Genomic DNA, 24971 nt, shown 5'->3' with positions numbered 1-24971 from the left:
CCATGGCTGAAGCGCAAGGAAGGTGTCCGTGGGCATCAGCGAGAGAACGTCGAAATCGGGCTTCCAGATGCAGATCTGACTACAGAGCAGCTTTGACTTGGAATTGCCCCGTTCTCCTGGCCTGCCATGGGATGCGGCGCCGGCATATCTGCTCTGGACGCCTTATAACTATCAGGATTGCGGGACGCGTCGAAGCTAGCTCTGGGCAGTTGACGACTCTTCTTTCCTGCTGACGGCGTGAGCTCGACTGGGATGTAACCAGGATTCGCAAGTGGTGATTGCGGTCGGAGGACCAGCATGGCATGGAAGCACGAATGCGCCTAACAGCGCCGGGGCTGGAAGGCGGAGCACCCGTAAGTTACTCCCTTGCCACGGACTGTTTACACATGAATGCAAGTGGAGAGGGGACGCGCTCCATATTTGCCTCCACCAAAGCTCCTGGAGACTGGCGCTGCGTAATTTCCCGCGGCAGGCCATATTCGCCGGTGAAGAATGAGACTTTGGGGGAGTTCAACCTGCGGCACGTACGGAGCACACCACGGAGTACGTACCAGGTATGATCAGCCTATGATGCTGCGCGACTCGGGACTGACTGGGCTGGACCGTGGCTCCGCGAGCGAGGAACCTCTGAACCAGGAGGTGACGTGAGCGGGCCTAGATCCAACTTGCCTGGGACGGGAAAACTGTTGGCTCCTTGTAAGTTACGTATTAATATCCTCCCATCCTCCATCCGGGCTCGCTGAAAGTTTTCCATTCTCTCTCAGCCCGAAAAGCTATTTCTACCAAAGCATCGCCTTTGACTCATCTTGACTCCGGTCGTCCATTCTTTCAACGCTCTACCAAGCTCTCACTCAGCTTTGAACTCGTCACTCTCGTTAATACCTATTTTCGTTCTTCACCAAGCAATCCGCCAAGATGCGTTTCACTGCCGCTGCTGCCCTGATGGCCGGGTCCGCCATCGCTGCCACCTCTACCGACTACACCACCACGTTGGTCACCATCACCGCTTGCCCCGAGAGCGTCACCAACTGCCCTGCTCGTTCAACTCAGATCCAGACATCGGTGCTTCCCTTGACCACCTCTACCGTCTACTCTACCAAGGTCTACACCATCACCTCGTGTGCTCCCGAGGTTACCAACTGCCCGGCTCACAGCACCGTCCTCTCCACCGCCACCGTCGCTGTCTCTACCACCGTCTGCCCCGTCGGTAAGGCTACGGGACTCCCTGCGCCTGGACCCTGGAACATCAGCACCAATGCCGTTCCTCTCAGCACCCAGGTTGTCCCTGTCCCGGTCGCCTCTGGCCCTGCCACCCAGGCTCCTCCTGCCGCCAACACAGAGTCTCCTGTGCAGCCCGAGGCGCCTGCTTGCCCGTCTCAATCGGTCACTGCCATCACCAAGAGCTACACCACCGTCCTGACCTCGGTTGAGTACTCTACCATTAATGTTCCATGCCCGACCGCCGCCGCTCCCCAGGGCACTGGCAAGGTCGTCCCCGTTCCCAGCAGCCCCCCCGCTGGCGGTAACGCTCCCGCCGGGGGCAACCAGACGTAAGTTCTCATGCCTCAATTCAGCTACATGGCATTGACAAAGGGCTAACACGACACGTAGCACTCCCAGTGGTAATAACAGCCCCCCTGTCGCCGCCGGTGCCGCTTCCTTTGCTGGATCTGCCACCTTTGCTGCCGTCGTCGGTATTGCCGCTTTCGTCCTTGCTTAAATTATTACTTTCGACTACATAGGTTGGAGCCTGGAGGCTTACGGCATTTTACGACGTACATTTCTGGATCCCGGCTGGACATGTTCAGAATGTAATTTAAATTCGCTGAAATATTAGCATATTTTTTTTACGGTAACAAAACGCTCGCAGGGACATTTCATGTATCTAATTTCTATAATCGAATTGGGTGGGCGTACGGGGAGAGCCATTCTCCAAGAGAGACCTCTTGACCTGAATGTCTTGCCATCTGAACTCTGCCCTGCTTTCCAGGATTTGCCTCTTGTGTGTGTGTGTGTGAGAGAGAGCCCCTGACTGCCCGCCGCCTAGGTCTGAAGCCCAAAGCAAAAAAAGGAGACCAACGAAACACAACGGCAGCGCCGTGTGGCGGCATGTTGAAACGCCCCTCACTGCAGAACAATAGCATGGATCGTCACGTTTTCTCCCCTTTGTCCGAGGGTCTCATTTCAGGTGTGTGCTCTAACGCCACGTCCGGCCCAGATCCCAGTCAAGCGGAGATTACCAAGACCGTCGTTGGCCTCAGGTCTCCCGCAGCAGAGGGCAGCCCGTTTTCCGATCCGCGCGCTTGTCCCGTTTGGGAGAACCCGGACAAGGGTGACGAGGAGACGAGGAGACGTCAATAACGTGGAGCCCAACTGTGAGCGGAAGGAGTAAGCGGCCTGTGCCGGTTGTCGCGCCCTGCGCCCCGCGTGTTTTTTGATGAAATTGCACGGCAATACGACGCGGCTGGTTATTATTGTTACTATTATTACTATTGCTGTCATGTTAATTTTCTGTTCTTCTTTTTGCTTTGCGCCAACGGGAACGAGGCGGGAAGTCGATTGGGGGGCTACTGGGCCTGTTTATGGTGGGGCCCTTGGGGCTGTGCGTCTCCTCCGCACGGATAAGTCCTCCTTGGTGATCAAGTCAATGTTTTGAGCCTGATCCATGACACTTGACGTTAATGCCGGGTGAGTAGCTGGACGACTTGATACGTCCGTGCTCCGTATGTCACTCGTCTTCGGAGTACTTCAGCAGGCATGATGTATATTGCGCGGGCGCGTGAATGAGCCCCGTCCGTTTTGGTGCTTGGTCCGGTGTACGTACCTACCTTAAGTACCTAGGTACGTACCCACGTACGCACTTGCTAGAGGTAGGTACACAAGTACGCAGGTTCGTAGCGCTTGCGCATTCGGCAAAGATGGCTATTTGTCGTCGGATAAACGTGCCCGTCTTTCTTACTTTTTCTTCTTTATTTTTATTTCTCACACCCCCTGGGTCTTGATTTCCTGTCCGCCTTCGTGTTTATTTTTAGTTTTTTGCCATTGTGCAGTGCTGCTGCCTGTTTGGCGTTGGTGCAGCCTTCGGTATTGGCAGGACTCGAATGGCGATGACGTGCCGGGTACTTGGGCGTCAGCCAGCGTGGGACGGTCCATCCGTCGGGTCGGGGGGTGACGTGCCGTCTGTGGGCACCCAGGTACTCCGTAGTCCGCGGATACCTGGATATAGTATGCGGAACGTTAATATCAGCTGATGGAAACGACGGGGTTTGTGGCTGGTGCATTAACAATTAATTTACTTGGTGCCCGAGAGAATAAATTGATTTTCTCAAAGCAGATTCATGCGACAGGTTGCAAAGAAAACAACAACAATGGTTCCCTGCGAAATAGCTGTTCGGATACGTATACCTACTCAAGTACCTACTTAAGTACCTACCTAGGTACTTAGGTACGTAACGAGGTTCGTACTTTATGCATGCATGCATGCACATACCTACCTACTTAAGTATTCTGTGGGTCGCTTGCGGTAGAGCAGGCGGCGGCTTTTATTTCCGTATTTTTGTCCCTCGAGTTACTCCGTACCGAGTACAGCATTCTGCCCGCGAGGGATTCGACACGCAGACAAACAACATTTGCCCCGTCTTCAGACTGACCCGTACAGGTTTGTGAGTCATGTCATGTTGTCCAGGAAGCGAGGCGTGGCGGTCCTGCTTCCTTGCCTCGTGCTTTGACCTCGCTGTTTCAGAGCCTTGCTTTTGCGGGCTGCCCTGCTTGCCACACCGCAGCTTGGCTGAGCGAGTCCTTTTGCTTGTCTTGCTTTCTTGCGCCATTGTCTGAGTGCCTTGCGCGGTACGTAGCTTGTCCTCGTAGTGGCCAACGTGATGCAGGGAGGCGGCCGTCTCGTGTGAGTCGTCGATATTGGGACATCGGTCACGCAGCTGCTGCATGTAGTACTTCTGTCGTAGGCCGTGGCCGAGTCGGACACGACTTGCTCGGTACGAATTCGTATCGTATCATGTATGATGTGGACGCGGACTGAACATTTGGTCCCGACATGTGAAATCCTCTCGCAAGACCGGATTCATGGATACCCAGACACAGCACCTACCTGGCAGTACGGCTACGGCCACAGCCAAGTCGGAAAAAATACTGGTCCTGTGCAAGGTAAACCAAGAAATGCAGGATCTATCCCTCGGGAGCTGAAGATCGTGCTGTGGTAACAAGGACTATGTAGGATTTGCTGAAAGCTAGAAAAATTATCTGCACAAATAGATAGGTCCTATTTGCCTTCCCAGTCTTTATTGTTTAGGTAGGCAAGGGCGATAAACGTAAAGGCTGTATAGTTGTTAACATCTAAGGTCTGAATAAGCTTTTAATTCTAGACGCATATCCCATACGTTAGCAGGATGAAGTCATCAGCAAAATCGCTCACGCTACACATATCACAGTAATAGATGCAATATCATTTTACTACCAGTGGCAACTTCACCTAGATTCCTGCTAGGCTTTTACTATTATTACACACAACAGCTAATTCACATTTAACGTGCCAATTATCAGGTACAAGGGATCTAGAGCTTACGTTCAACGGCGTATGGATAACATGCTCCGAGGTACAAGCGCGATTGCATATTGCGATGATGAAATATTTGCTGGGAAAATTCACAGAATTCGGTAGCGCGCGTGTCAAACTTGGCGTATCAAGACGACCTCGAACTGGGAAACACTCACTATGGGGTTGTGCCCTTCCGGGAGATGGCCATCTGGCCATCTTGTATGAGGCCACGACGTGATATGAACGGAATGGCCCGCGAGGGTGTAAGTCATGCTGAAGCCGACGAGTTTTGCGTTGCCTCTCTGGATCTCGAACATTGACAGCATCGTCAGGATTGCCACATGCCGAGTCCAGCCTTGTCAACATGCTTTTGCACAACGGACATTCGATGCAGAGCATGTAGAGGCCAACGCTGCCAGCAATGGAAGCGGTACGGGCCGGCGTTCTCCACGGATCCGTTCGCTTAAACTGTGCCATCGACTCGAGAATCTTTTTTTTGTCTTGACGCAAAATGCCCAGACGACACAGAATAGCATGTTCCGTTCTCGCGCCCATGCATCAGTCAACTCGCCTTGCTCCGACGGTGTTAACCGGCCCCCTTTCAGTAGCAACGAAACGAAGACGTGCTGAACGACGACCATGACACTAGTAGTTAGATGGCTGCCGTCACTGCATCGCCCAGGAACTTGAGAGACGTGCGAGCTTACCGGTGGTGGACTGGCGGAAGAATGCCGTCCGCAGCGGGATATACTGCACCAAGCTGAGGCGGCGCGCCCAGAGGCGAGAGCAGCCTTTGGTTGCTGCCAGGCGAGGCAGGTCTCTCCAGACATTCAGCCTCGCGGCAATGCAATCCCTTGTTTCGCACTCAAGTCATGGACACAAGATGCATCATGTATAAAGAGATGGGCGCCGCAGATCTTGTGGCCCTTCAGCTCGTGTTTGATCCTTTCAGGCGCTCCAGGCCCGCAGCAGAATACGGCATGACGCGTCGAGAGACTCGAGGCATTCTCGATGCCTGTGCGAATATTTCAGATTTTCCCAAGCACGCACAGCAGTAGCTGGCTCAGGAACGGGCTAAAATGTAAAAATGATGTACGTGTCTGCTTGTGCTTCCAGGAAACAATGCTTGACATGGATCACAACAGGACTCGCGCTCTTGAGGAGTACAAAATTGAGTACGCGGAACGGAGGAATCCTCCGTTGCATCTCCCATTCGTTCGGGGAGCCGAACCCACTTTTGACGGCGGGCCCGGGCTCGCTCCTCGCGCCTTCGGACTCGGCATTCCCACGTGGCATGGGGAGGGGTCAGAAAATGCCCAACACCAACGGCCCAGTTACATGGCCGAATTGTCTCGGCATTTTCTGACCCTCCCTCGGCAACCTGTCAGTCGCGCGCGCGCCCACTCGCCTCGCCTCGCGTCAGCAACTTGCCCATCGCTCGCGGCTCTTCTCGCCAGATACGACGACTGCCTGCTACAATTACCAGCCCCTGCGTGAGTCTGAGCTGCAGAGACGATGGATGGCCCTGCATTGACTGCTGATGTGGCTGGCTGCGGACACAGGCCAAGACGCCATCCTCCGCGACAATGCGGCACAGCCTCAGTGAGGCCAAGCTTACGGCTTCGAGGCCGAGCCGCGGGCGACGCGTCTCCCCAGTCCGGAGCGGCTCGAGTCCGTGCCAAGACCAGACAGCTACACGTTTGCCGTGACGGAGGTGTTTGGAAGACCAGCCAAGGAGGGAACTTGGGGCATTTTAGATGCCCGCGGCTCCGTGTATTTTAACCAGAGACGATGCTGCCTCCAGAGTCGAGTTTCCAGTCCGCGATGAAGCAAACCTTCTTGGTAATCTAGGACAAGCAGCAAAAACATCTCCGTCCATCAACGGACTTGCCTACGTCCCGGTGATTCAAGCTTAATTCCTCCGCTCGGTTGCCGCATCCTATCTCGCGCCCTTGTTCCCAGAGCTGAAGTTTTCATTTTTTTTATTTCTTTCTTTATTTTTCTGGTCATTTAGTCCTTTACATATATCATCTGATCCGTCAACTTCATCCTCCTCCACTCGAGGCATTCGGCGCCCACAACAAGCTCTACTCATTCACTCCCAACAAGTTCACGCTCTTCACCACAGGCACCGTTACACAGATCGGTCACCAGCAATGTCGAAGCAACTTCCTCCCGGCGTCGTGGCCTTTGGCCCCGACTCAAGCTGCACACTCGACAACTGTCCCATCGAATGGAGCATCTACGGCTTCCGGCCCTCGCTGGCCGCCAACGCCACCCTCCTAGGCCTGTTCATCTTACTCGGCCTTGTCCACGGATATCTCGGTGCCAGATGGAGAACCTGGGGCTACATGGCCGGCATGATCCTGGGGTGCGTGAGCGAAAGCATTGGCTACGTCGGCCGAATCATGCTCTACAACGACCCCTTCTCCTTTGTCGGCTTCATGATTCAAATCGGTGAGCAACGCACGCACGCACGCACGCGCCCGTCCGCTACACATGGACCAGACTAACCCGTCGTCGCAGTCTGCCTCACCATCGCACCCGTCTTCTTCACCGCGTCCATCTACGTGACGCTCTCCAAGACAATCACCTACTTCGCGCCCGACCTGTCCCGGTTCAACCCGCAGCTGTTCTACTGGATCTTCATCCCCTTTGACGTCGTCTGCCTCGTCCTCCAGGCCGCCGGCGGCGCCATGTCGACCAACTCGAGCGGCGACAATAGGCTCGGCGTCGACATCTCCATGGCCGGCCTGGCACTGCAGGTCATCGTCCTGACTGCCTTTGTCGCCTGCTTCCTCGACTACATGTCTCGGTACATGCGGTCCGGCCGCGCCAGAAGCTTCGGCTGGCGCCTCAACACCTTCTTCGTCGGCCTGGCCACGTCCATCCTCCTCATCCTTGGCCGGTGCGCGTTCCGCGTCGCCGAGTTGAAGGACGGCTACGACGGCAGCCTGATCCGCGAGGAAGTCCCGTTCATCGTTCTCGAGGGCGTCTTCATCGTCCTTGCCACCACGGCGCTGTGCTTCGGCCACCCCGGTCTGCTGTTTGATCGACGCGAGGCCAGGAAGGACTCGCACAGCGAGGAGAGCGGCACCAGCACCCCCGAGCGAAAGTGATGAGCTGTTTCGTTTCGGTGCGGACAAGCTTTTCAAACCAACGTCTTTCCTTGTGCTGCTAATTGCATTTCTTTCCCTTCGCCCTTTTTGAAAAGTGAGGGAGCTTTGTGTCGCACGGCACGGCATACCCTATGTTACCCATTAGGGATCATGGCCGCGTAAGCGCATGGCGTAAGCGCATGGAATTTGGCTAAATGCGCACACGAAGCGTGGAGCTGAGCGCCCTTATTTAAAGGGGCATACGATTCTCTCTTTTGTAGATCAATTCAAGGCTTTGACCCATCATCCCTTTGATATCTAGCTTGGTGCCCACGCTATCTATCGTGTGACACTTTGTTGGCCCGTTTATCAGTATACCGAGTTTAGGTTCAACTGCGCGTTTGAACATACCGTGATGGAGTGGTATATCTGCGTGGCTACGCCTTGATAGTGTAGACGAGATTTGGGCTAGATACCAGCAGAATGGGACGGGGATATGCAAGCATGACTGCTTAGAGGAGTAGTGGTTCACTTGTGCTTCTGCCCTTTGCTTTGCATACATGCGATTCTGAGCTCTGTGCCTTCTTCGCTAGATGATAGACGTGTTTGAGCCGTCCGCAGTCGGTGGTGACTCCGTGTGTACATTCTCGGCGTCCGGCGGCGGCGGCCCCGCAGCCGAGACGGGCCGGGATGGTTTGCACATCGACGGGCCGGCGGAGGACCGACTAGACTGCTCTTGGAGATGGAATTGAATGGCCCTTCTTCTTGCACTCAGCATCTGTCAGTGTGAAGCAGGACTGGCGGGTAACGTTACTCCGTATGCTTGAAAGAAGCCCTCCAGGCCATTGCCGCAGGATGAGACGCTGGTCACTGGTTGGCTCGGCTCGTTGCGGAGGAAGGAGCCGCCACGTTCTTGCCGGAAAAACCCCACACATACTGGGTGGTCCAATCACCACCCGGAAATGTACACCCGCAAGTTGACTTGCCAACTTGGGACGGACCTGCGACGTCGTCTTGCTTTCTCCAGCCTCGTTTCCCCTCTCCCGTCCATGTCTCTTCTCCCGTCCGTCTTGCCCAAAGCCTTGCTTCGTCGCTCTGTTGCTTCCTACGAACCGCGCGGGCTCCTGGTCAAGTCGTCTCGGGTCCCCTCGTCATACAGCTTCTCGACAGCTTCACCAAACATGGCCCCGCCCAAGGCTGCGCTTGACTTTGTTGATTTTGTCAATGATTCCCCGACCCGTAGGTTCTTCCCGCCACACACTCGACTCCGAGACTTTGGGGCTGCTTGAGGATGCCGGTAGGATTGAGGACCTGTCCGGCCATGGTTGTGGCAAGGCAACCGAGTAGCAAGCAGGCTTCGGCTGTCACTGGCGAGGCGTTGTCCGTTGCTAACTCCTGCTCCCAGCCTACCATGCCACCCAGTGCGCGGCCGAACGGTTCGAAAAGGCGGGCTTCAAACTGATCCGCGAGCGCGACTCGTGGAACTCTACCGTACAACCCGGCGGCAAGTACTACCTCACCCGCAATGGCTCGTCCATCGTGGCTTTCGCCGTCGGCCGCAAGTGGCGCCCTGGAAACCCAGTAGCCATTGTCAGTGCTCATACCGACTCTTGCTGCCTGCGCCTCAAGCCCGTTTCCAAGAAGAGTTGCGTCGGCTATCTTCAGGTCGGCGTCGAGGCATATGGTGGCGGCATGTGGCACTCGTGGTTCGACCGTGACTTGAGCATCGCTGGCCGAGTCCTCGTCCAGGAAGGCGACAGTTTCGTACAGAAGCTCGTCAAGATCGACAAGCCGTTGCTGCGCATCCCCACGCTGGCCATTCACCTCGAACGGCAATCCAACTTTGACCCCAACAAGGAGACTGAGCTGTTCCCCATTGCCGGTCTGGCCGAGGCCGAGCTAAACAAGAGCTTCGACGACGACGACGCCGCCCCCGCGCAGGCCGACAAGGGCGAGGAATTCAAGCCGCTCAAAGCCATGGCCGAGCGCCATCACCCTGCCGTTCTCGACGTCATCGCCAGTGAGCTCAAGGCCAAGGTCACCGACATTATCGACTTTGAGCTGGTTCTCTATGATACCCAGAAATCCTGCATCGGTGGCCTCAAGGACGAGCTCATCTTCTCTCCTCGCCTGGACAACCTGGGCATGACCTACTGCTCCGTCATGAGTCTCATTTCGTCTGTTCGCGACAACCGTTCCCTGGACGATGACTCGACGGTCCGCATGACGGCCTGCTTCGACCACGAAGAAATCGGCTCCCAGTCTGCGCAGGGCGCCCACTCCAACTTGCTGCCAGCCGTTGTCCGGCGTCTCTCCTTGCTGCCCAGCAGCCGAGACGGCTCGAGCGACGGCAGCTACGAGGCCGTGCACCACGAAGCCGAGGATGCCACGGCCTACGAGCAGACTCTGTCCCGGTCGTTCCTCGTTTCTGCCGACATGGCGCACGCCGTCCACCCCAACTACGCCGGCAAGTACGAGTCGTCGCACCAGCCGGCCATGAACAAGGGCACCGTGATCAAGATCAACGCGAACCAGCGGTACGCCACCAACTCGCCCGGCATCGTCCTGATCCAGGAGTGCGCCCGGCGAGCCGGCGTGCCCCTCCAGCTGTTTGTCGTGCGGAACGACTCCCCGTGCGGCAGCACCATCGGGCCCGGGCTGGCCACCAGACTGGGCATGCGGACCCTCGACCTGGGCAACCCCCAGCTGAGCATGCACAGCATCCGCGAGACGGGTGGCGCTGCCGACGTTGAGTTTGCAGTCAAGTTGTTTGAGGAGTTTTTTGGCAGCTACGGACGTCTGGAGCCCCAGATCCTCGTGGACTAGTTATTCAATAGCGTGGGGGGACAACGGCATGAGCGGGAGAGTTGGGGGTTGAGGTGGTCGAGGCGTACAGTCCTATAACGAGATGACGGATGGGACACAATTTCCCATGGCTCTCCGTGCAACAGAACAAGAACAACAACGACGACAACAAGACAAGACGACTTGTCCCGTCAGGCAATGCAATCGACGCCATGGTTTCGGTCAATTGTTTCTTGTTGAACCCCTGTTTCTCCCCCGCACGTCCCGCACGTGTCGCGGTAGGTAGGTAATACTACAACAGATGAACTCTGCAAACGCCAAAGTCAACGTCCCGTGCTGTCCCTGTACGCCGTACACCGTCCAATCAACCCAGCCCAGCTTGTCTGAAGCACGAAGCAGCTCGTCCAATGCAGTTTTGCCCCAAGCCAATAATGACACAACCAACAAGAATAAAAAGACACGTCCCCGTCCCCAGCAGCCAAAGTCAAAAGTCAGAGGCTCCCAAACCAATTGCACACACGCCTCTTGTGCTGTCCCCCGTCTGCGTCTGCGTCTGCGTCTGCGTCTGTCGTAGACGCGGCAACGCGGCAAAAATGCCCAAATGCCCAGGCGAGTCGAGCAGACCCCTCGACGCGTGTGCAAACACGAAACGGCGGCGCAACGTCCAGAGAGGAACGCTCACTCTCGCGACTGGCCGCCGGCGCCCTCGCACAGGGACACGGCGCCCCGGCCAGGAGAAGCGGCAGCGTGTCGGGGGGGCTGCGGCGACTGCAGGCGGACGGTTTTCCGGGGCAGCGGTTTCCGCTGGAGGTCGGCGAGCGGGACGGTCGTCTGACCCGTGCGGACCTTGTAGCTCGCGAGGCCGAGGCGGAGGCGCAGGATGGCCGCCTTCTAGAGGTGGCGCCGAGTCAGCGTTTTCACGTTGGGAGACAGAGGTCGGCAGCTACCTCTCTTGCCTGCTCGCGCGTCAGGGTGGCCCTCGGGCGGGGGGCCAGGAGGGCCGGCGCGTCGGACACGATGCCCGCGGCGACGTCGGGCTCGGTGGTGGCCGTGGCCCACGAGGAGTCGCCTTCGGCGGTGGAGGAGTCGAAGAGGGAGGGCGAGCCGGGCGAGCCGGGCGAGTTTGTCCTCGAGCGGCGCGTGTCCTGGGGCTGTGAGGTGTCAGCGGCGGCGGAGGGGGGCACGGGGGCACGTCGGTCGGGGATCGCGCGTCCGTACCTCTTGCGTACGCGGCTGCTTGGTGGCCGGGGACGTGGTGTCGCCGGCGGGCCGCTTGGTCGTGCAGGACGAGGAGAGGCTCTTCTTCAGAGGGGACGAGCCGCCGGTGAGGGGGATGACGGAGACGCTGCCGTCCTTGGGCATCTTGGGGGAGGGCAGGGACGGCTTCGCGTTGGCGTCGAGCGGTGCCAACGGGGCGCGGTGCTTTGCGGGAGAGCCGTTCATGGTGGTCGTGTCGGGCGTGTTGTCGTGTAAATGAGGCGTGTCGGGGCGGGAGGGCGCCGCTTCGCCTTGGCAGAGGAAGAGGAAGAGGAAGAGGAAGAGGAAGAGGAAGGATGAGGCCTCGTGCCACGGGGGAAGGGGGGCGCGGAGAGGAGAGAGAGGCAGGGACGGGTCAGGCGTGAGGGAGGAAGACGGGGACGCGGATGGTGCAGCTCTTTCTCGCGGAGCGTGATGTTGTATGTTATATCGGGCCTTGGGTGGGTGGGGAGGGAAAGCGTGCGTGTGTCTGGTCTGGTCTGGTCTGGTCTGGTGCATGCAATGTGCAGGGGGCCCACATGCCGCTGCCGTTGCCGCCGCCGTTGCCGCTGCCGCCGCCGCCGCCCGGGACCACAGCAGACAGCAGACAGCGGACAGCGGACAGCAGACACGTCTGGCAGTCGACGCGCGAACCACGGCCAAGCACGCTGGGGAATGGGGGGCCGCAGGCGGGCGGGAGCATTTTCAGGGTGCGCCACAGTCGTTTGGCATGCATGGGTTTGGCCCATTCTTTTTTCTTTCGAGCAAAAAAAATCAAAACAAGAAAGAACGAAAGAAGAAGACGGTAAATCTCAAAGAAATCGACAAAAAGAATGACTTTGCACGAGTTCTCAGAGTATTCTCTTTGGTTTCATGGTGCATGCTCCGTTGCTCGAGGCAGCAACGCGGTCCCTATCGAGTCTCGACCCGCCACGCGCGAGGCGGCCAGGTACGTACCTCCTCCCTGCATGTTTGTGCACGGACAAGCAAAAATGTCACGACCTCGACGTCACAGTCACGCCAGGAAAGCATGTGCCGAACCGGTATAGTTGTGCTGTATAGAAGAATGCCAAATGCCAAATGCCAAATGCCAAATGCCAAATGCCAAATGCCAAATGCAAATGCAAATGCAAAATGCCAAATGCAAATGAAAAACCCAAAACCCAAACCATGCTTCCCAATTATCCCACGGGGTATAAATGCCAAGCTTCCCATGCCCAAAACATGCCCGTGCCCCAACGACCACAAAATTCTGTACAGAGAAAGAACACATAAAGGTACAAGATTAAAAAAGGACAAGATGAGAAAAAAAAAAAGCAGCCGCCCCAAAAACAACCAATGGGAATGCCAGGTGCCAGGTGCCAGGTGCCAGGTGCCCGCTGCCCGCTGCCCGCTGCCCGCTGCCAGTGATGGGCCTCACTTTTTCTTGCCGTCCTTCCACTCACTCTGTGGGGGGAGAGTGAGTGGGAAGTTGGGAGGGGTCCGGGGGCCGGGCCGGGCGGCGCGCAGCTCTTGGTCGGACATGCTGTCGCCGTCCGCTTTTACAAAGGCCCTGAGAAGAGCCAGTCCGAGATCTTCTGGTTCTTCTTCTTCTGTGGCGGGCTGCTGAGGCTGTGGCTGCTGCTCCTGCTGTTGCTCCTGCTGTTGCCGTGGCTGTTGCTGTGGCTGTGGCTGCTGTGGCTGCTGCTCCTGCTGTTGCTGTGGCTGTTGCTGTTGCTGTGGCTGCTGTGGCTGCTGTGGCTGCTCCTGCTGCTGCTCCCGCTGCGGCTGCTTTGGCTGCTTTGGCTGCCGTGGTCGCCGTGGTCGCCGTGGTCGCTGCTGCTGCTGGTGCTGCTGCTGGCGCTGCTGCTGGCGCTGCCTTTGCTGCTCCAGGTGCCTAGCCCTGTCTGGCAGTGGCTGCGGAGGCTGCGGAGGCTGCAGTGGCTGCGGTGGCGGCGGCAGTTGCTGTGGTGGCAGCGGCAGTCGCTGTGGCTGGTGCATCTGACCCTGCTGCCACTGTTGCAGGCTCAGCTGCTGGTGCTGCTGTTGCTGCTGGTGCTGGGGCTGGTGCTGCTGTTGCCACTGCTGCTGATGCGGCTGCCACTGCTGCTGTTGCTGTTGCTGCCACTGCTGGTGCTGCTGGTGCTGCTGCTGTTGCCACTGCCACTGTTGCGGTTGTGGCTGCGGCTGTTGCGGCTGCGACGGCTGCGCCAGATAATAGTTGCCTGGCTGCTGCTGCGGCGGGACGTGGCAGTACTGCAGCTGCGGCGCCTGGTGGTAGAGCTGCTGCTGCTGCTGTTGGTGGTGGTGCTGTTGCTGCTGCTGCTGCTGCTGCCACTGCCACTGCTCGTGGTGCGGGGGCGGGGGCGGGGGCGGGTGCTGATGCAGCTGCTGCAGTTGCTGCTGCTGCAGATGATGCTGCTGGTGCTGGTGCGGGTGCGGGGGCGGGTGCGGCTCCTGATGCTGCCAGTGCAAGTGCAGTTGCTCTTGCTGCTGCAGCAGCACTGGCTGCTGCTGCTGGATGCCGACCCCGGCCCAGCCGCCCGGAACAACCCTCGGGACGGCCTGCATGTTCTGCGCCGGCTGTCCTTGGCCCTGGCCTTGGCCCTGCCCCTGGCCTTGCTGGCCCATCAAGGCCGCCTGGTGCGTGTACAAGTTGTTGTTCATCCTGCCACTCTTGTTTGTGTCAGAGGCGGTTCTTCACGAATTCAGCAACTGCCACGAGCGGCCTGCCGCGACATGCGAGAGACTCACTTACCACCAACAATCCCACTGATACGGGCGACTTGCGGTCCAGCAAGATCCAACAAGAAAGAAACGCTTGCGTTTCCCGTGCCGGCGACGCCTGTCCGTGTGAGAAGCTCGCTCCCACCGGGGCCGTCCACGCAAGAGACTTACCAAAGACGACCCGTCGACGTACGAGTCCCGTCAAGTGCAGTCGTGCGTGTAGTCGGCGTTCAGAACAAGTCTTTTGGAGCGACAGAAAAAGTCCTCACGGCAGAGCTGCAAGCAACGAGTTTGACAAGGAGGAAAGCTTTGACTCCAAGACTGCCGACAACTACAGCGTCGGCACTCGTATTTATAAACCTTGGCGTCTGGACGGTCTCGCGGCCACGACTTCTCGCACTGTCTGGCACGCCGGCGCCAATATGGCCAATCGGGCGATGGTGCAGGTTGGCCTTTGGCCCTATGTCCCGGAAATGTCTAGCCGCGGGCAGCTTCCGTCGCCGCCGGCACGTCTCTCCCGAGGAGACTCGGCACGCATCGAGCTGCCTGTGTTGTTGACACGTCAGGACTACATGTGCTAGCTTCGGCCGGGACCAAGTACGGAGTAGCTCGACGGGCATGTGGTCCATGGCCATTCGTACGTCTGCCAGATTTGGTAGCGACGACAATGCGTCGACGGCTTGGAGCGTAGAGGAGCTTAGACGACAGAATATCGGCCCAGACAGTCGCGGAATATGGGAGAATCAAAAGACAGACTAAAAAAGTGTCATGCCTGCGATTTCTGTCATGCTGGAGCGCAATCCTTAGGGCTGTGAGCAGCAAGGCGTCCATAGAGCTTAGAGCGTAGAGGAGCATAGACGATGAGATATCGGCCCAGACATTGTAGAATATGGGAGAATCAAAAGACAGACTAAAAAAGTGTCATGCCTGCGATTTCTGTCATGCTGAAGCGCAATCCTTAGGGCCGTGAGCAGCCAGGCGTCCATCGGGCTTGGAGCGTAGAGGAGCGTAGACGACGGAATATCGAATATCGGCCCAGACAGTCGCGCAATGCGTCGACGGCTTGGAGCGTAGAGGAGCTTAGACGACAGAATATCGGCCCAGACAGTCGCGGAATATGGGAGAATCAAAAGACAGACTAAAAAAGTGTCATGCCCGCGATTTCTGTCATGCTGGAGCGCAATCCTTAGGGCCGCAAGCAGCAAGGCGTCCATGGCTTGGAGCGTAGAGGAGCGTAGACAATGGGATATCGGCCCAGACAGCCGCAGAATACGGAAGAATCAAAGTTCCAACTAAAAAAGCGCCATGCTGGAGCGCAATCCTGAGGGCCGTCGGCGGAGACTAAAAGTTTTCGGAAAGTGAGGCTGGCATTGCCCGGTGCTGTCCCCGGCCCCTCGGCAGGGCGTCCCTTCAGACCATGTATCCTCCAACAGTGTCGTGCCCTCCTATATAAGCTTTTTCGCAAATCCATTCCCGCAGTTTCACTGAGTGGGATATCGACACTTGCCAAAAAATATTTTTCTTGTCCAGACACGGTGCTGGATTGTTTCATCGTCCGTCGAAGTCGTTGATGCCTTCCTCCATCATTCACGGAGACGACGTGCCCGGGTGTGTCAGCAAGCGCCAGCAAATCATATTGCGCCTCATCGCTCTTTTGGGCAAGAGCATTTCTTGATGCGTCCCCACAATTGCGGAGCCAGGCTTCCGAAATGGAAATTGACCACCACCCTAGCCAGTACGCAATGCGGAAACTCTCCGAGTTGTTATCGCCGGCACAACACCTTCACACCACTTTGGCGTCGTCCTCCGTCCTCTGTATACATGTACTAGTTATACGACAACAATGGTGATGACGTAGCGCCTCAGCCGGTCGAGCTTGTCCATCCTTCCTAAATAAAGTAACCACCATTACCCACACAGCGCCAGTCCCGCACACCCATGGCCTCTTCCAGCTCTACACACCACCACAAAACTTCCTTGGCCTTTTCTGGCTGTCCACTCTCTTCGTGCGCCCTCGCCAAGGCGAACCAGGCATCGGAATTGTCCCACCCAGTGCCCAGGCGGGTCAGCCCGGAAAGAAGAGTAAACGCACGCTCTCTCGCCGCAAGTCGATCTACCAGCGGCAGGTGCGCGGCTTTATACGACACAGGGAGTTGTTCATGCTCGCTTCTGGCAGCGGCCTTGCCCGGAGTCGGCGATGCGACACCGTCGTCCATGAATGGCCCGAGTCCAAGAGGCCATGACGGCAGAGTACCTGCAAATCTCTCGCGGAGCCCTTGGTTGCATGATTGAAATGGCCCCTTCTCACTCTGGGACAGCCCGTCTAGGGACGGCATATTCGGAGGGGGAAGCACCTTTTCGCTGTAAATGTCCAGCAGAACGTTGGACAAGCCCACGATAGCCGTGGCGTGGTCAGCTGAGTGTGTGAGGGCTACTTCGAAATCCGACTTGGCTTCGTACGGGAGACCCCTAGCAATGCCCAAGAGTCCGAGCTGAGCTTTCCGTCAGCGTGCTTGCTACACATGAGACGCCAAGGTGGTTGGTTGACTGAAACACATACCTCGGACCAAATGTCACCCCAAAGGTCATCGCTGCTCCTCATCTCACCCCAGCCGTCGCCTTTCGCTGCACCTGTGCTGGAAGGGTCCCTTGCAGCCTCAGACTCGATACCCACCAGTAGCTTCTGAGCCTCCAAAACTGCAGCCTTGCCATCGTCCAGCATGCCAGCGCGACGATAGAAGCCAGCAATGGTGAGCCAGATCTTGATCAGTAGAGAAATCTTCTGGCCTTTCTCCTCCATCTTGGAAAACTGTACGAGCGGAAGCACATTGGGAGAGGCGTGAGTAACGTCAACATTCAGTTCCGTGACGTCGGACGACTTGGATGTAGCTGACATGATGGAGTGCATAGACGACATAGGCTTGCCTCGGCTTGAGGATGGCGGCTGAACAGCAGACAGCTTATTCAAATTGAAAAAGTCAGGAGAGTCCACTTCTCCAGTTGGGGTAAAGAAAGTCTCCCCATCAACCATAGTAGGCTGGTGTATGGTTGCAGCAGCCGGTACAGGTCTAGTCCGGCTACCACTCCTGTCCCTCTTCTTCAGGCTATTCCTTCGTCGTGAGTTGCTTCCACGTCCAGGGCCGCTGCCGCCACGTCGTGAGCCATTGATGGTGTCCTTTTCGTCAAATCCTTGACTTGCCGGCGCCGCTGTGTGAGAGCTGTGAGATGTTGCAGGCCTCGAGGTAGCCACCGCCGACTTCTCTCCTACGGCACTGATGGTATGCTGCCTTGCCGGCGGACTCGATTTGTCCGCCTTTCCTCCTCCAAAGATGCTTCCGCGAATGCCTCGAATTGTGCCCGACGTTTCTGGCGGTAATGAGGGCGCCGGTAAGGCGACAGGCGATGCGGTCGAGGGCGAGCCAAAGAGGCGGGAAAATAGTGAGAGCAGTTCGTGACTGGCATTGACAGCTGCGTCCGGTCCCTCAACTACTTCTATAAGAGCCAGTTGCGTCATCTTGACCTCCAAAATGCTCTCCTTCTCTGAGCCGTCCATGTCATCAACAAGCCCCCGAACAGGGGTTTCGGCTGTTTTGTGAGCTCCAGGGTCTTTGAGGTGGTCGCTGTGTGCAGAAGACTTGCCAAAAAGAATTGTTGAGTCTTTAAATTGGTCCAACGCGCCTTCGCAAGCTCGGGCAGCCAAGGCATAGTCCTGTCTGGCACTCAACAATAAAGCTAGTAAATGCCACACAGGAATCAGAGTCCTTTCCTGCCAGTACGGCCCATGAAATAGACTGTAACTCTCCTCGTTGCCCTTGTTGCAGAGCAAAGCGGAGCGCACGAGCTCTATCGCAGCCGTGAGCTCGCGTCTCTCAGCAAGCAGAAGAGCAAGACTGAAGAAGCTCCTGATGTCTTTAGAACGACCAAACTCGGCGGCCAAGGACTTTCGAAGACAGCGTATAGCCTTGGACTGAATTTCGGTTATGGAGGCTGCTTCGTGAGTGATTCTGGCCCAGTGAGCATGAGACAACCCAATCGCCTGCCAGGCCAAGGCGACCACATTTGGTGCGACATGGGTCCGCCACTCGCTTCTTGGTTCAGTATCACCATTAGTAGGGGCCCCGTTTTCGGCAGATCTTGTGTGTGACATCTTGGACAGCTGGTCTTCAAGTTCAGCCCCAAGCTGGCGTGCCCTTTCTCCTGCGTTTCGGCGTCCGTAGCGGCATAGAGCGATGATAGCCTGCGCCATGGTTTCTAGCACGGCACCGTCATCATCCAGGCCCGCTTCCCTGTGTCCCGTCTTTTCCACTCGGGCCTTGGCCTTGTGCACAATCTCTAGATACGAGTCAAGCGCCTTGAAGGCAAGGTCGAATTCCGCCAAGGCCAGATGGACTCTAAACAGAGATCGAAGTATCGTGGTAGAATGGTACGTTCGTGTTGCAGCACTGTACAAGGTTTCAAGAACGTTACGACTCATCGCGGCTCGGCCGCCTTCACCCAGGTCTTGTTCTCGCCAACCCCGACCGCAAAGAATGGACCAATTCGTCATGACTCGCTTCACAAAGTCCTCAACTTCTTCCCGATCCTCGTCGGCCTTGGGAAACGTCGTTTCTGTCAGGATGAGAGCTCGGTAGGCGGCTTCTACTTTCTTCGTCTCCAGTCGAAGTTGGGCTCGGGCAGACGAATCGGCCGAAATCGTGTCGACAGGACCTCCTGCGTAGGATAAGTCGTTTTCTAGGATGCGAGATAGTGCCTCGTAATACTCGGCCCATATCCTTCGCCGAGGGACAGAGCCTTTGAAACCAAACCCGCCAGTAATGGGAGCTCCCATGACATCCCAGTACCTAGCCCAGGCCCGGAAGCTGGCGAGGGCGTCCGGGTCGTCAAGGTCTAGCTCTTCCTTCTCGACAGCCTGGCTAGACAGCATGCAATATTCTGTCAAGAACAATTCTGACCAGTACCGCAGCTGCTTCCTGACGCCATGACCACACCAAACTCCATTCAAGGACGGTGTCCCCGTCCTCAGCGCTGAGAGAGCTTCCGGCCCCTGGTCGTTCCGCATGAAGCAATTAGCTTTTAGATACGCAGACTTGAGGGCACTCAAGTTGGTCCATTCGGAAACCGTATCCATTCGTTCTTCCGAGATGCCTTCGGCTTCGAGGCTACCAGGGAGAATGGCCATGGCGTCGTTGTACTCTCCAACCACCCAGTGCAACCAGCCCATGCAGACCTTTGCCTGAAATCGATCTTCATGATGATGTTGTTCGTCGTCAATGGCGGCAGCTAATTTGGGAAACAGGGTGGGCACGTCGAGGTCTCGGGCTGTCTGGGCAGCAGAGGGTCGAGCACCGGCTAGCGTTGCTTGCGAGATGGCGCATTCGGTCTCGGCCGCCAATGCAAGACCTAAAAAGCAAGTTCAAGACGGCGGGTCAGCAGCTGAGCAGGCAAGTCTTCAGTTTCATTCTATACGGGCTGAGAAGGGACTCGAGACGTGCAACGTGCTGTTGTTGGTGACATCGACGGTGCTCACGACGTACATTGCCTCTCAGGAGCGTGCTTGCGAACTTTGCGTACCAGCTCCGGCACAGCATCCCAATTCCCCTCGCACCGGGCGCTGTTGAGCTGCTCGATGTAGTTTGCTGCTTTGGGCTAGATGGAAGCATCAATTGACGTCAGCTGTGTCTCGTCCGCAAGGTAGCCACGGTGTGTTGAAGTTCTCACATTCATGTTGCGATGCGGTCAGGGGCTTGATGACTATCAAAGGGCCAGCACCAACGGCATCGCGAAGGGTGGAGGAAGTCGAGGAAAGAGACGGTCAACGAACAGCGGCAGAGGCCTCATTCGCTTGAGGGGTACAAGAACAACGAACAACGCAGGACAGGACAGGACAGGACGGAGGCGAGAAGGCCCGTCGAAGGACAGGGTGTGCGCGAGGAGAAGTGAACAACAGATCCTTGGTCAAGGCGGGATGGCGAGGTGTGGAGGCGGCTTCACAAGCAAAGACGCTCTGGCTGTGGGCAGGCGCGACCTGGTCGGGCATGTGCAGGCACCCAGACCGTCTCCAGGTGCTTGCTTGCTTGCCGAGTGACGGTGGCCAGCCGGTTTTGGCTTGGTGACTACACCGTACTCCGTAGGCAACTTGATAACCTCGGACTTGGCTCGTGGAAGCGGAGAGTGGGTAGCTAGCAGGCGCAAGGCCAATCAGAAGCACATATTTGTGGATCCAGCGTCCCCACCCGCCAGGACCCCTTCAACAACGCCTGGGAACGGGGAATGAAAGAAAGAAAAGATTCGACTGACGGCTCTTGATTGACAAGCTGGCTGCTGGCTGGCGACACCCAAATTCGTTCGACTTGGCTGTTTGTCGACTCGGTGAGGACTACTTACTCCCAAGAGCTTGGGTTTGCCACTCCTGCGATAAGTCGTCTCTACTGCGGCTCGTTGTTTGCAGACCAAGACCACCACCACTCATGTCGTCGTCTCGTCCCGTCTCATCGCATGTCACACGTCAACTGACCAGATACTTGCCAAAGCCAGGCTGAATCCCGAGATTATACTTCCCCCGGTGCTTCGTCACGTAAAAGCCAACACCCGGCCAACAGGCATCACCCAGCGTCGACAATCAGCCATGGCTCCTTCGCCTTCCACCGATCTCCAGGTGCTCTGCAGAAAACTCGCGTCCATGCCACAGGACCAACTTCCACATGCCCTCCCACTGCTCACAAGACACGTCGTTCGCTGCAGAGACACGCTGGCTTCTCCACAGGAGCAGAAATCCAAGGGTGACGGCTCTCAAGGCGCGCTGCTTGTTCACAAGGTCAGGACCAGCGTCACCACCCTCCTCAAAGGACGGGACCGCGGCGCACGGTTTGCTGCCATTGGCCTCGTCAAGGCCATCGTTGATGTAGGGGGGTGGGAAATGCTCCGAGTTTCGGAACCCTGGGTTTCAGGGCTGCTGTCCATTGTTCAGGTAGTTAATCCATCATGCCGGAATCGCGCCCGGCTCATTGGGACTTATGGCTGACTTCACTTGCAGAGAGGCGACTCGTTTCCAACAAAGGAGTTGGCTGTCGTGACGCTAGCACGCATCTACGTATTGGTTCAGCCATATCAAACACTGGTTCGGGAGATTGCAACTCGCACTATTCCGACCTTCATCACGGCATGTCTGCAGCTCATCAAGCCCCAAAGTACGGCCCAAGTTGCATCTGCTCCTCTAGGCATCGTTGAGACGATCTGCGACGCCTTCTCAACCCTCATTCCTATATACGCCACCACTTTCCGCCCATTCAGCTCCCAAATACGCTCGGCCGTCAGAGTTTACTTGGCGCCGACGCTTTCAGATGGCTTACTTGTCCCCCAGTCTCTGCAGCGAGCTTCTCGAAAAGTCGTCATCTCACTTCACTGCGTGGCAGCCAAATCAGGTGGGGGCGAAGAATGGGCTAAACTTGTTGATAGCCTGCTTCGGGAGTTACATGCTACCGCCGATCGAGTTCTGCGGGCCGTCGATGAATCTTGGGAGGGCACCGCAGGATATAGCCGAAAACGGGTTGACCTTGACGGCGGACCAAGCGGAGGTGACAGTTCAGGCGATCAGCTGCCCCCATGGTCTGGGCTGAGCTCAGGGGCAGAGCGACTCTCGGGCACCTTTGCGTATCTGTCCGATTGTCTTCGATATCCCACAAAGACCCCCGTCGTTGTCCCTGTCGGTGCTCTTCTCGATGCCGTTTCAAGAGTCTGTCTCATCGCAAGGCTGTCGCCGAAAAGTCAAAGTTGGGACCAAGCCGTGGACGCAAACGCAGCCATTGGTCGAGAAGAGAAGGAAGAGCTCTGGAGCGTCATTCCGGATATCCACATATCAGCCCTAGGGCTGATATCCGTCATGTTGCAAAGGTTCCATCAAGGAATGGTTCCTCTTGTTCCCGAAGTGCTAGACCACCTAGTCCGAGTCTTCAAGTCCGGAGTATCGAACCCAGCCGTACGAACGGCTGGCTATGGGCTCTTGAATGGCGTCTTGTCTCTTACGGGACCGACAATGTCGAAAGCAACAGTGGGCGTTCTGGAGCCTCTTATCGCCGCCTGCTGTCGCGACTTGCAGGAGGATGCAGGAATCCTCAGGGCCATCCCCAAGGCGGACACGACTTCAAATAAGGACTGCAAGAAGACCGGCGTCGCCAATGCGGATCTGTTCCTGCAACCACAAGCCTCCGCCACCGACGAGATGCTGGTACAGCTGGATGCTGCCCACAAGAGTGCCGCTGACGAACTGCTGGCCGTTCTCTTGTCAAGCCTGCCCCAGCACCATCTGAAGCCCTCGCTCCGCGGCCTTGCCGACAAGACGGCCATCCTCACCCAAAACCGCGACGCCATGCTATCGAGCGTTCTCAACCCGCACAAGGACCAGCGCGGCCGCATGTACCCCAGCATCTTGCCCCATCTATCACACCTGTACCCACAGGATCAAGGCCTCGAGATTCTGCGCAGCAACCTCCGCACATCAGCCGCTCCAGGCAGCTTTGACCTTGTGGCATTAGTCACCGAGGTCCAGCAAGAAGAAGAGCAAGACGAGGACGACGAAGCAGCGGGCGACGGCGAGCCAACCAGCGAGGAGGCACGCGTGGCAGGCTCTCTCCGGGACATTCTCCGGTCCACTCTGCCCACGGTCGAGCTCTCTATGCAGGAGAACCCCTTCGAAGCCGGGGCCACAGAATTCGACGCATCGAGTGTACCAACTGAAGCAAGTCACGACTCGCCTGCCAAGCGCAAACTCCAAGATGCAGCCGCCGGGCCGTCGAAACGGCAGGATCTGCACAAACCTACCCCTGCAAAAGCGCCAGAGCCAGGTCCCGCCGGAGACCACAGCGACGACAGCGACAGCGACAGCGACAGCGATGTTAGCGTCCACTTGAACATGGAGCTAGACGGAGATGAAGAGGACGAAGAAGATGACTAGAACCACCGACACATCAACCACTGGCGTACAGAGCGGGCACGAAAATGTGTTTTGTTTACAAGTCGCCCGGTCACGGCCCGGAGTCCCAGGGACTCCCGATGTAAAAAAAAATAGTTAATCTAAAATCATGACACAAGACCGAAGCCCGTCGTATCTAGCTAACAACCCAAATCCAATCGTCTACACCCCAATTAGGAGGGTGGAAAGGGGGGCAAAGTCCCCCAACAGTCCATCCATATATTCAGACCAGACGTGCAAAAACACCCAACAATGCCAGCCAAGCCATGTCCAAACGCCCTTTTTTTTTTCCTCTCCGAAAAGGTCGCAAAAACCCCCCAAAGAACCCGGGTCACGGAACCGAGGAGCCAGCCAGTCAGTCCCTCAGCCAAGCACGCCTCTTTTCCTCCTTCCTCGCCCTCCGCTTCTCCTTGAACGCCTTCAGCTCGGACTTGGTGATGCGCTTGCTCGCCCTCTCTGCCTTTAAGCTACGCCCGTCGTCGACATTAGCGGCGGCGTCGACGTCGAAGAAGGCACTCATCTGCCGGCGGGACTTGGCCTCGTCCGTGTGGCGGCCCGGGCCTGCGTCCTCGTGCTGGAACTGGCCCGTGAAGCGGTTGAAGCCTGCCGTGGCCATGTAGCCGTCCTCCAGGCTCGGGACTTGAGGCGCGCCAGACGGCTCGTCGGGCTGGTTGTACTTTTGGGCGTACCACGCGTCGGGGTCGTAGTCGCCGTGGACGGCGGGGTTGTAGCCGCCCACGGGCGCCTGCTCGGCCGGCAGTTGGGGGGCGGCGGCGGCGGCGGCGGGATCCTGGTCCGCGGAGGACGGGGGGACGCGCGGGTTGTCCCATTGCGACTTGCCGGTGAAGCGGTTGTGGAAGAACCACGCCTGGGTGTTGGCGTCCCATTGGCAGTCCCAGCCGTCGTCGTCGTCGCCGCCGCCGCCGCCGCCGCCGCCGCCGCCCCAGGCGGCATGATGCTCCTGGGGGAGTGGCGGGCCTGCCGGACCTGCCGGGCCTTGCGCAGAGTCCTCGTCTATCTCGCCCTCTTCCTCGCCGTTGGAGCCGGCGTCCTCTGGGGCGTCCGGGTCAGGATGGGCCGGCGCGACGACGTCGCCCGAGACGCGGCCTGCGACGTCCTCCGCGACGGCTGGGCCGGCTGGGGGGGATCCTTTGGACCTGGGGTCCTCCGCGGCCGGGCGCTCTGGCGACGACGGGGCGCTCATGGATGCAGAACTTGCGGGGGACAGTCTATCCGGCCTGGGAATCTGTCTTGGACAATGGTGAGCATCCCGAAGAGCGAGCGCTTGTCATGATACATTATGGACCTGAGACTTAGCAAATCGGTTTCCGAGTGTTTCGAGAGGACTGCGCGTGTTGGGATCCCTCGGGTTACGAGTTACGATGCGCGGCGAGGCCAGTGGTGGTAGGTACGTTGTGAGGTTCCGACCGAGCAGCCACGGGCATCTCGATTGCTTACGGAATACGGAGTACGTACGTACTTTGCCGGCTACGGAAAAAGATGGGTCCGGCCAGACGTCATCACGGCGCTGAAGCTCATTGGAAGCGAGATGATCGGCCTGTTGCGGAGTACAAAATGATGCTGTGGAAAAAATAGGCGACACTCA

The 24971-nt window shown here is 57.5% G+C and overlaps 8 protein-coding genes across 8 annotated transcripts; 4 read left to right on the top strand and 4 right to left on the bottom strand.

Moving 5' to 3' along the window:
• Positions 1 to 915: 915 nt before the first annotated feature.
• On the top strand, positions 916 to 1720 carry MAM_02489 (uncharacterized protein; the record flags this gene model as incomplete). The annotated part of the gene is made up of 2 exons (XM_040821288.1): positions 916 to 1550; positions 1612 to 1720. The coding sequence occupies 2 exons, from the start codon at positions 916 to 918 to the stop codon at positions 1718 to 1720; spliced, it is 744 nt and encodes a 247-aa protein (XP_040680702.1).
• Positions 1721 to 6708: 4988 nt separating this feature from the next.
• MAM_02488 (RTA1 like protein family) lies at positions 6709 to 7671 on the top strand (the record flags this gene model as incomplete). Its single annotated transcript, XM_040821287.1, has 2 exons — positions 6709 to 7009; positions 7079 to 7671. 2 exons carry the CDS (start codon positions 6709 to 6711, stop codon positions 7669 to 7671), a joined length of 894 nt encoding a protein of 297 aa, XP_040680701.1.
• Positions 7672 to 8831: 1160 nt separating this feature from the next.
• On the top strand, positions 8832 to 10476 carry MAM_02487 (aspartyl aminopeptidase; the record flags this gene model as incomplete). The annotated part of the gene is made up of 2 exons (XM_040821286.1): positions 8832 to 8889; positions 9056 to 10476. The coding sequence occupies 2 exons, from the start codon at positions 8832 to 8834 to the stop codon at positions 10474 to 10476; spliced, it is 1479 nt and encodes a 492-aa protein (XP_040680700.1).
• Positions 10477 to 11133: 657 nt separating this feature from the next.
• Positions 11134 to 12394, bottom strand: MAM_02486 (Transcription factor Nrm1/Whi5; the record flags this gene model as incomplete). The annotated part of the gene is made up of 4 exons (XM_040821285.1): positions 11134 to 11346; positions 11403 to 11606; positions 11674 to 12181; positions 12231 to 12394. The coding sequence occupies 4 exons, from the start codon at positions 12392 to 12394 to the stop codon at positions 11134 to 11136; spliced, it is 1089 nt and encodes a 362-aa protein (XP_040680699.1).
• A 713-nt stretch (positions 12395 to 13107) lies between these two features.
• On the bottom strand, positions 13108 to 14337 carry MAM_02485 (uncharacterized protein; the record flags this gene model as incomplete). Its single annotated transcript, XM_040821284.1, has 1 exon — positions 13108 to 14337. One exon carries the CDS (start codon positions 14335 to 14337, stop codon positions 13108 to 13110), a length of 1230 nt encoding a protein of 409 aa, XP_040680698.1.
• A 1949-nt stretch (positions 14338 to 16286) lies between these two features.
• Positions 16287 to 20121, bottom strand: MAM_02484 (Tetratricopeptide-like helical; the record flags this gene model as incomplete). Its single annotated transcript, XM_040821283.1, has 4 exons — positions 16287 to 16889; positions 16958 to 19797; positions 19932 to 20043; positions 20116 to 20121. The coding sequence occupies 4 exons, from the start codon at positions 20119 to 20121 to the stop codon at positions 16287 to 16289; spliced, it is 3561 nt and encodes a 1186-aa protein (XP_040680697.1).
• Positions 20122 to 21022: 901 nt separating this feature from the next.
• MAM_02483 (Armadillo-type fold protein) lies at positions 21023 to 23347 on the top strand (the record flags this gene model as incomplete). The annotated part of the gene is made up of 2 exons (XM_040821282.1): positions 21023 to 21364; positions 21431 to 23347. The coding sequence occupies 2 exons, from the start codon at positions 21023 to 21025 to the stop codon at positions 23345 to 23347; spliced, it is 2259 nt and encodes a 752-aa protein (XP_040680696.1).
• Positions 23348 to 23720: 373 nt separating this feature from the next.
• Positions 23721 to 24569, bottom strand: MAM_02482 (WW domain protein; the record flags this gene model as incomplete). Its single annotated transcript, XM_040821281.1, has 1 exon — positions 23721 to 24569. One exon carries the CDS (start codon positions 24567 to 24569, stop codon positions 23721 to 23723), a length of 849 nt encoding a protein of 282 aa, XP_040680695.1.
• Positions 24570 to 24971: the final 402 nt, after the last annotated feature.

Source organism: Metarhizium album (genome assembly GCF_000804445.1).
Source record: "Metarhizium album ARSEF 1941 chromosome Unknown scaffold_4, whole genome shotgun sequence".
In the NCBI taxonomy this organism is placed as follows: domain Eukaryota; kingdom Fungi; phylum Ascomycota; class Sordariomycetes; order Hypocreales; family Clavicipitaceae; genus Metarhizium; species Metarhizium album.
The sequence above is the reverse complement of the archived record's forward strand: the minus strand, read 5'-3'. Positions and strand labels throughout refer to the sequence as shown.